The 11,123-nt window shown below is 34.7% G+C and overlaps 1 protein-coding gene across 1 annotated transcript; it reads right to left on the minus strand.

Annotated features, from left to right (window-relative positions):
• Positions 1-178: 178 nt before the first annotated feature.
• On the minus strand, positions 179-6,776 carry LOC121367208 (mucin-5AC-like; the record flags this gene model as incomplete). The annotated part of the gene is made up of 10 exons (XM_041491313.1): positions 6,600-6,776; positions 6,038-6,191; positions 4,659-4,852; positions 4,092-4,245; positions 3,354-3,521; positions 2,713-2,906; positions 2,144-2,297; positions 1,382-1,573; positions 741-934; positions 179-332 (listed from the first exon to the last, which is right to left on the minus strand). Coding segments are annotated over exons 1-10 (1,735 nt in total), but the record flags the coding sequence as incomplete, so codon positions are not given.
• Positions 6,777-11,123: the final 4,347 nt, after the last annotated feature.

Here is an 11,123-nt window from a genome sequence, read left to right on the forward strand (position 1 = left end):
AAGTAAAAGTCCATCCTTATATCTTGAACAGAATAATTATTATAACAAACTAAAAGTAACGACTTCAGTCATTATTTCATACAGACTTGTTATATAATAAGAGAAAATATCACACGTATATTGTGCATTAGTAAAAGCCAACCACATAATTATTTGAGTACAAATGTAATACCCCTACCTTCTTCTTTACAAGCAATGATTTTCAGGGTATCGAGTGAAACATTTTCAGGTCCATCAGGAGAACGGGTTATAGTTATTTTAAGAGTTTTTCCAGATTCACCATCTGGACCGCTAAGCCAGGTAGCTTTACCATCCTTTATTTCTGCATCAATCTTAAAAAAACACGAAAATTACTACTGTAATAATCTTGTTATGCTCCACCTATATTCAGTAAGACATCAAATTTGGGAAATAAAAAACAGGTATTTACTATGCAAGAAATACTGATGTTAATACAAAGGCAGGCTCACATGTTTAGGAAGACTACATATTGTCTTTCAATGTGGATCGACGTTTTGTCACAAACATGTTTGAAAGCATATCACTTCAATATACCAGGTACCCAGCTAAGGAAGATATTACTTTGAAATGGGATGTCAGTTTGTATATTTAACACATTTTAATTTTTACAAAACACAGACGACTACATAGAATACCATTACTGATGTTAGTTCAAAGTTTGCTGATAATTATGGTATCTCAGTAAAGTAATTTCGATGTAAATATATTATAATGCTTACGACTTTATCGCCGACAGTGATTGTAACTTTAGTTATTTTCTCTGGAACATTCACGGTAACTTGATACCACACGGTTGTGGTTTTGGCTTCCAATACTGTGGTTCCTGTATTGGTGTCATCAAATGTTACAGGACCAGCTGGTGATACTTTGTAATCATCTGTAGATACGGGAGTCATCTTATCCTTACAGGCAACTGTAAATTATTCAAAAACAACCATACAGTGATGTAGCATAATTAAAGAGCAGATCTTCGCATCCATGAGCTATCTTTCAGATGAATAGGTATAAACATGTCGCAATATCGTCCAAAGGACAAGAACATTTCTGATATCACTGAGTTTAGTGAGTTGTATTAATCAAATAAAGAAGTACTGCAATTTGCAAAATGTAGTTTGATGGAAGGTCACAAAATCTTATGTAAGAGTAAGAAAATATGCAACTAAGCTGCGTAATTAACACATTGCCATATAGTTGCTGTTCGGCCACATCTCGTTAAAATGTCTGTGTCTATGATGTTACTACATTGGCAAATACCAAGGAGATAATTTGAACAAATCAGCACTGAACATATGTAGGTGTGACTCTAATAGTCATATCACACAACCGATAATAATTATGATACATATAAGTGTCGTAATACCTGGAGTTGTTGCGGTTCCAACGAATGGAGTTGTAGTGCTTCCAACTCCTACAGTTGTAGAGGTTCCAACGAATGGAGTTGTAGTGCTTCCAACTCCTACAGTTGTAGAGGTTCCAACGAATGGAGTTGTAGTGCTTCCAACGGATGGAGTTGTAGTGGTTACAACGACTGGAGTTGTTGTGCTTCCAACGACTTGAAGTATTGTAAATAAATCATGACATTGGAAGTAAGTAAATTAATTATATTACGTGTTTTGTTGTTAAATACACATAGTATCAATAAAAGCAGATAATGACATAAACAAATCTGCACGAATGTACTTACAGGACAACGAGCATTGAAACTAATTATTACTTTATGGATCCAAAAGGAAATAGCCTTTCTAACATTGAATCCTTCTCAAATCTTAGGTATCGTTTTGATGCCAGTTCTCCCTCATTCAGAATATTACAGGTTCTTTAGAAGACATCCCTAGTTTGAGATAATAAACGAAATACTGTCTTCTTTTTAAAGATCCAGATGGAAATCTTACACCTAATGCTGCTTAGTGAACAAGCTCATTCTCCAATGTAACAGATATCTTAAAGTAAAAGTCCATCCTTATATCTTGAACAGAATAATTATTATAACAAACTAAAAGTAACGACTTCAGTCATTATTTCATACAGACTTGTTATATAATAAGAGAAAATATCACACGTATATTGTGCATTAGTAAAAGCCAACCACATAATTATTTGAGTACAAATGTAATACCCCTACCTTCTTCTTTACAAGCAATGATTTTCAGGGTATCGAGTGAAACATTTTCAGGTCCATCAGGAGAACGGGTTATAGTTATTTTAAGAGTTTTTCCAGATTCACCATCTGGACCGCTAAGCCAGGTAGCTTTACCATCCTTTATTTCTGCATCAATCTTAAAAAAAAAAAACACGACGAAATTACTACTGTAATAATCTTGTTATGCTCCACCTATATTCAGTAAGACATCAAATTTGGGAAATAAAAAACAGGTATTTACTATGCAAGAAATACTGATGTTAATACAAAGGCAGGCTCACATGTTTAGGAAGACTACATATTGTCTTTCAATGTGGATCGACGTTTTGTCACAAACATGTTTGAAAGCATATCACTTCAATATACCAGGTACCCAGCTAAGGAAGATATTACTTTGAAATGGGATGTCAGTTTGTATATTTAACACATTTTAATTTAAAAAAAACACAAACGACTACATAGAATACCATTACTGATGTTAGTTCAAAGTTTGCTGATAATTATGGTATCTCAGTAAAGTAATTTCGATGTAAATATATTATAATGCTTACGACTTTATCGCCGACAGTGATTGTAACTTTAGTTATTTTCTCTGGAACATTCACGGTAACTTGATACCACACGGTTGTGGTTTTGGCTTCCAATACTGTGGTTCCTGTATTGGTGTCATCAAATGTTACAGGACCAGCTGGTGATACTTTGTAATCATCTGTAGATACGGGAGTCATCTTATCCTTACAGGCAACTGTAAATTATTCAAAAACAACCATACAGTGATGTAGCATAATTAAAGAGCAGATCTTCGCATCCATGAGCTATCTTTCAGATGAATAGGTATAAACATGTCGCAATATCGTCCAAAGGACAAGAACATTTCTGATATCACTGAGTTTAGTGAGTTGTATTAATCAAATAAAGAAGTACTGCAATTTGCAAAATGTAGTTTGATGGAAGGTCACAAAATCTTATGTAAGAGTAAGAAAATATGCAACTAAGCTGCGTAATTAACACATTGCCATATAGTTGCTGTTCGGCCACATCTCGTTAAAATGTCTGTGTCTATGATGTTACTACATTGGCAAATACCAAGGAGATAATTTGAACAAATCAGCACTGAACATATGTAGGTGTGACTCTAATAGTCATATCACACAACCGATAATAATTATGATACATATAAGTGTCGTAATACCTGGAGTTGTTGCGGTTCCAACGAATGGAGTTGTAGTGCTTCCAACTCCTACAGTTGTAGAGGTTCCAACGAATGGAGTTGTAGTGCTTCCAACTCCTACAGTTGTAGAGGTTGCAACGAATGGAGTTGTAGTGGTTACAACGACTGGAGTTGTTGTGCTTCCAACGACTTGAAGTATTGTAAATAAATCATGACATTGGAAGTAAGTAAATTAATTATATTACGTGTTTTGTTGTTAAATACACATAGTATCAATAAAAGCAGATAATGACATAAACAAATCTGCACGAATGTACTTACAGGACAACGAGCATTGAAACTAATTATTACTTTATGGATCCAAAAGGAAATAGCCTTTCTAACATTGAATCCTTCTCAAATCTTAGGTATCGTTTTGATGCCAGTTCTCCCTCATTCAGAATATTACAGGTTCTTTAGAAGACATCCCTAGTTTGAGATAATAAACGAAATACTGTCTTCTTTTTAAAGATCCAGATGGAAATCTTACACCTAATGCTGCTTAGTGAACAAGCTCATTCTCCAATGTAACAGATATCTTAAAGTAAAAGTCCATCCTTATATCTTGAACAGAATAATTATTATAACAAACTAAAAGTAACGACTTCAGTCATTATTTCATACAGACTTGTTATATAATAAGAGAAAATATCACACGTATATTGTGCATTAGTAAAAGCCAACCACATAATTATTTGAGTACAAATGTAATACCCCTACCTTCTTCTTTACAAGCAATGATTTTCAGGGTATCGAGTGAAACATTTTCAGGTCCATCAGGAGAACGGGTTATAGTTATTTTAAGAGTTTTTCCAGATTCACCATCTGGACCGCTAAGCCAGGTAGCTTTACCATCCTTTATTTCTGCATCAAACTTTAAAAAAAAAAACACGAAAATTACTACTGTAATAATCTTGTTATGCTCCACCTATATTCAGTAAGACATCAAATTTGGGAAATAAAAAACAGGTATTTACTATGCAAGAAATACTGATGTTAATACAAAGGCAGGCTCACATGTTTAGGAAGACTACATATTGTCTTTCAATGTGGATCGACGTTTTGTCACAAACATGTTTGAAAGCATATCACTTCAATATACCAGGTACCCAGCTAAGGAAGATATTACTTTGAAATGGGATGTCAGTTTGTATATTTAACACATTTTAATTTTTACAAAACACAGACGACTACATAGAATACCATTACTGATGTTAGTTCAAAGTTTGCTGATAATTATGGTATCTCAGTAAAGTAATTTCGATGTAAATATATTATAATGCTTACGACTTTATCGCCGACAGTGATTGTAACTTTAGTTATTTTCTCTGGAACATTCACGGTAACTTGATACCACACGGTTGTGGTTTTGGCTTCCAATACTGTGGTTCCTGTATTGGTGTCATCAAATGTTACAGGACCAGCTGGTGATACTTTGTAATCATCTGTAGATACGGGAGTCATCTTATCCTTACAGGCAACTGTAAATTATTCAAAAACAACCATACAGTGATGTAGCATAATTAAAGAGCAGATCTTCGCATCCATGAGCTATCTTTCAGATGAATAGGTATAAACATGTCGCAATATCGTCCAAAGGACAAGAACATTTCTGATATCACTGAGTTTAGTGAGTTGTATTAATCAAATAAAGAAGTACTGCAATTTGCAAAATGTAGTTTGATGGAAGGTCACAAAATCTTATGTAAGAGTAAGAAAATATGCAACTAAGCTGCGTAATTAACACATTGCCATATAGTTGCTGTTCGGCCACATCTCGTTAAAATGTCTGTGTCTATGATGTTACTACATTGGCAAATACCAAGGAGATAATTTGAACAAATCAGCACTGAACATATGTAGGTGTGACTCTAATAGTCATATCACACAACCGATAATAATTATGATACATATAAGTGTCGTAATACCTGGAGTTGTTGCGGTTCCAACGAATGGAGTTGTAGTGCTTCCAACTCCTACAGTTGTAGAGGTTCCAACGAATGGAGTTGTAGTGGTTCCAACGGATGGAGTTGTAGTGCTTCCAACGGATGGAGTTGTAGTGGTTACAACGACTGGAGTTGTTGTGCTTCCAACGACTTGAAGTATTGTAAATAAATCATGACATTGGAAGTAAGTAAATTAATTATATTACGTGTTTTGTTGTTAAATACACATAGTATCAATAAAAGCAGATAATGACATAAACAAATCTGCACGAATGTACTTACAGGACAACGAGCATTGAAACTAATTATTACTTTATGGATCCAAAAGGAAATAGCCTTTCTAACATTGAATCCTTCTCAAATCTTAGGTATCGTTTTGATGCCAGTTCTCCCTCATTCAGAATATTACAGGTTCTTTAGAAGACATCCCTAGTTTGAGATAATAAACGAAATACTGTCTTCTTTTTAAAGATCCAGATGGAAATCTTACACCTAATGCTGCTTAGTGAACAAGCTCATTCTCCAATGTAACAGATATCTTAAAGTAAAAGTCCATCCTTATATCTTGAACAGAATAATTATTATAACAAACTAAAAGTAACGACTTCAGTCATTATTTCATACAGACTTGTTATATAATAAGAGAAAATAGCACACGTATATTGTGCATTAGTAAAAGCCAACCACATAATTATTTGAGTACAAATGTAATACCCCTACCTTCTTCTTTACAAGCAATGATTTTCAGGGTATCGAGTGAAACATTTTCAGGTCCATCAGGAGAACGGGTTATAGTTATTTTAAGAGTTTTTCCAGATTCACCGTCTGGACCGCTAAGCCAGGTAGCTTTACCATCCTTTATTTCTGCATCAATCTTAAAAAAACACGAAAATTACTACTGTAATAATCTTGTTATGCTCCACCTATATTCAGTAAGACATCAAATTTGGGAAATAAAAAACAGGTATTTACTATGCAAGAAATACTGATGTTAATACAAAGGCAGGCTCACATGTTTAGGAAGACTACATATTGTCTTTCAATGTGGATCGACGTTTTGTCACAAACATGTTTGAAAGCATATCACTTCAATATACCAGGTACCCAGCTAAGGAAGATATTACTTTGAAATGGGATGTCAGTTTGTATATTTAACACATTTTAATTTAAAAAAAACACAAACGACTACATAGAATACCATTACTGATGTTAGTTCAAAGTTTGCTGATAATTATGGTATCTCAGTAAAGTAATTTCGATGTAAATATATTATAATGCTTACGACTTTATCGCCGACAGTGATTGTAACTTTAGTTATTTTCTCTGGAACATTCACGGTAACTTGATACCACACGGTTGTGGTTTTGGCTTCCAATACTGTGGTTCCTGTATTGGTGTCATCAAATGTTACAGGACCAGCTGGTGATACTTTGTAATCATCTGTAGATACGGGAGTCATCTTATCCTTACAGGCAACTGTAAATTGTTCAAAAACAACCATACAGTAATGTAGCATAATTAAAGAGCAGATCTTCGCATCCATGAGCTATCTTTCAGATGAATAGGTATAAACATGTCGCAATATCGTCCAAAGGACAAGAACATTTCTGATATCACTGAGTTTAGTGAGTTGTATTAATCAAATAAAGAAGTACTGCAATTTGCAAAATGTAGTTTGATGGAAGGTCACAAAATCTTATGTAAGAGTAAGAAAATATGCAACTAAGCTGCGTAATTAACACATTGCCATATAGTTGCTGTTCGGCCACATCTCGTTAAAATGTCTGTGTCTATGATGTTACTACATTGGCAAATACCAAGGAGATAATTTGAACAAATCAGCACTGAACATATGTAGGTGTGACTCTAATAGTCATATCACACAACCGATAATAATTATGATACATATAAGTGTCGTAATACCTGGAGTTGTTGCGGTTCCAACGAATGGAGTTGTAGTGCTTCCAACTCCTACAGTTGTAGAGGTTCCAACGAATGGAGTTGTAGTGGTTCCAACGGATGGAGTTGTTGTGCTTCCAACGGCTTGAAGTATTGTAAATAAATCATGACATTGGAAGTAAGTAAATTAATTATATTACGTGTTTTGTTGTTAAATACACATAGTATCAATAAAAGCAGATAATGACATAAACAAATCTGCACGAATGTACTTACAGGACAACGAGCATTGAAACTAATTATTACTTTATGGATCCAAAAGGAAATAGCCTTTCTAACATTGAATCCTTCTCAAATCTTAGGTATCGTTTTGATGCCAGTTCTCCCTCATTCAGAATATTACAGGTTCTTTAGAAGACATCCCTAGTTTGAGATAATAAACGAAATACTGTCTTCTTTTTAAAGATCCATCTATATATACTTTATATTTCTGGCTGTGTATGACAAAACTCACAGACATTTTTTTTTAAAAAAAAAAGTGTTTGTTGTTATTATTGAATGTCAGATTCTATATTAAAACCATGTGTTAGTTTTGATTTAGTAGACTAGCCCTCAGTATTGATAAAGGATAATTCTTTTCTTTTTCAGATTCAACTTAATTGCTTTTATAAATAGGCATTTGTATTATAATGAGACAGAGTAAATATGGCATGTCATGATTTTGTTTTCCTACGCGTTTAAAAACACTCAACTCTGAGATAGGGATGAGGTGATTTATTTTTTATTTTCGATTCATTTTTTTATATTTGGTCCACGGTTCAATTTATTCATGATGCTTTCCACAAGTAAGAAGGTATCATAGCAAGAAATTATATTTCCAATGGTCATATGTAAATTAATTGCAAACAAAAAACTACACCTTGACTAGAAAATAAAAATACCATTTTCACCATGCCATGATAGCGTTTTGGGTCTGAGATATCTCAGTAATGTTTCCCCCAGGATTTAAGTGCAGGAGGTTGGCAAAATAATTTTATGTGAACTGAGTACTGGATGGTGGCAAGAATTCTAGTGGGTCGGGGGCATTCTTCATGTAAAAACAAATTAAAAATTGAATTGCCTTTAGAGCATCTTGAGTACATAATATGTGGGTGTCATGTAGACTTATTATAGAAATCTGAAAGAAAGATATATACTGAACAGCACTAAACACGCACCACCAAGAAATGGTTGGATTTCAAAAAGAATACCTGAGCAATAAACGTTTTTGTTGTGAACAGCAATAGATGGATGATTGGCCATTACCAACAAACAAACAAAAATGGATGCACAATCATCGATTAGTTTTAATTCATTTACGTATGAAAGACATGTGGGGTCACAATAAAAAATCAATAGTGCTTATGACCACCATCTGCAGCAACACAAGCCATGCATTGTCTTCTCATCGACCCGATGGATCTGTGAATAGTGTTCTGGGGGATAGCATTCTACTCCTGCTGTAGTGCGTTTCCCAGTTCTCTAAGGTTATTCATTTGTGGACGACGTGAGATGCGTTGACCGAGGTAACCCCAAAGATGTTCTATTGTGATAAATCAGGGGACAGTGCTGGCCATTCAAGCAAAGGGAAATTATTGATCGCTAGATACTGTGTTGTAGCATGTGCTGTGTGCGCTCGGGCGTTGTCTTGCTGAAATGTGTGCATATCCCAATGCTGATGAAAGAAGGGAATGACGTGCTTTTGCAAGATGTTATCCCGGTAGTAAATAGCATTCATTTTGCCACAACAAACATGGAGTGCTGTTCAGTGATGATAACTGATCCCGCCCCACACCATGGCACTGCCTCCACCCCTTCGATGCGTCTGGACAAGGCAGTCATTGTGGTAACCTTCTCCATGCCTACGCCACACCCGCAAACGACCATCAGCATTCCTTAAATGAAAACGGGATTCGTCAGAGAATAGCACACTATGCTAACGTTATAATCTCCAATGACGACACCTTCCTGACAAACGTCGACACTCATTTCAATGTCGATCAGTCAGGATAGGTCCAACATATGGTCGTTGAGCATGCAGCCCAGCAAAGCAAAGAAGGCGACGCACAATGTCTGCGTTGATAACCCCTCGTTGACCTTGGACAGTTGGTGCAGTTCTGGCAGCTGGCAGAGTTCGATCACGAATATGAAGGTGAACAAAATGGCGATCTTGTCGTGATGTTGTAACACATCGTTGGCCTGGACGTGGATAGTCCCTGGTGGTTGCTGTCTGCTAGTATCTTTTGTGGGATCTACTGATTATTGAATGGTGGCATCCAAACCGCTGTCCGATGATTCTACTCGAAATGCCGACTTGAAGCATTCCTAAGGCACATTCACGTTCCTCAGCTGTCAACCTTGCCATCACTTGTTTAATGTTCCCTCAAAGAATACTTCATAAATGAAAATGGCTTTTCAGAGACCATCTTTTATAGCCCCATTCAGCATGATTTGCACATTCAGTTTACGTTTTTCATGCTATGCATGCATTATGTTGTGTTTTGGTGTTGTGTTTCATGGAGTGTTCAGGAAATTGTTTTTGTAAGTTATTCGTCGTCATGCATGGTCTATAAGGTAGTACGGTACTTATCCATTGATATATTTAATGCTGATATATGCCCCATTCACATTTGTTATCATCAACTGGTTGTGCATTTTCAATGCTGTTTAGTATAATCAACATATTTCAGTAATACTATTTATTATTATTAATTGCATAATGTCAAATCTTTGATGAATAATAATTTGAAAATGAAGTATAGAATAACTAGAATATGCACAAGTGCATAGCACATAAGCCTACTAATGAAATAATGAAACTGCCTATAAGTTACCTAAAAGGTATCTATGAATTTTGTTTTAATATAACTAAGAATAAGTACATAATATAATATTATAATAGTGAATTAGTTGATTATTATGTTTCCTTTTTTTTTTTTTTTTTTTTGTTGCTCGTAATGAAATTGAATTGTTTTTGTAAAGATTTAAAAAAATAAAATAATAAATTTTAAACAAATTCAGTGACGTTTGCATACATTGATATTCTGGAACTGCACTCAAATTTGTCTCAATAGAAACATATGGAAATTATTGTTGTTAAATCGTTTAGTTTTATAATTGTTGAACACGTGTTAACGTTTTCATTCTTCATTAGTGGGATGGAACATTCTTAAAATTGTATTCTTTTGGCAGATTCATACCAGAGGTCAGTCCTTATTTTGGGAGGTTACAATTTGTATGGTCTTGGCAAAGAAATTTGCGCGGGTTTGGTGCAGGATGCGAACAGAACCTAGTGTTACTGTATCATTGGGATTACCAGTAGAGTACAAGGTATGAAAACGCAGATACATGTACAATTTTTTTTAATCGAAATAAACTGGAACGCAAACGGTGCATCGGACCGTGGGCCTAAAATCGCGATTTTGGTAAACCACAATTAATTGTTCAATTTAATGTTAAGAGGTTTCACTTATTTAAAACGTCACCAGAAACAGAAGTGAAGTAAATGGAAGTCAAACTGTGAGACAATAGAGAGTGGGTTTTTTTTTTAAAGTTTGGTGATGTTATGATGTCAGTTCAGTTTCACTTGGAAAATTATACCTGGTTTACAAAAAGTCCCCAATTTAAGATAATAAGCAAAATAAACATTATTATTAAAGATCCTAATAATTCTGTGAGAACAAATGTCTAGTGAATAAACTATATTATTATATTTATATCTTGAACAGAACAGATTTTATTACAAAATAAACCATAGCTCTATAATCGTTGTTGGATAAATACTAGTTACATAAGAGAATACTACACACCTATAAAATGTTAATGCTAGTCATTTTGGGGCGGGACGTAGCCTAGTGTTAAAACGCTC

Source organism: Gigantopelta aegis, unplaced genomic scaffold (assembly GCF_016097555.1).
Source record: "Gigantopelta aegis isolate Gae_Host unplaced genomic scaffold, Gae_host_genome scaffold1915, whole genome shotgun sequence".
NCBI lineage: Eukaryota > Metazoa > Mollusca > Gastropoda > Neomphalida > Peltospiridae > Gigantopelta > Gigantopelta aegis.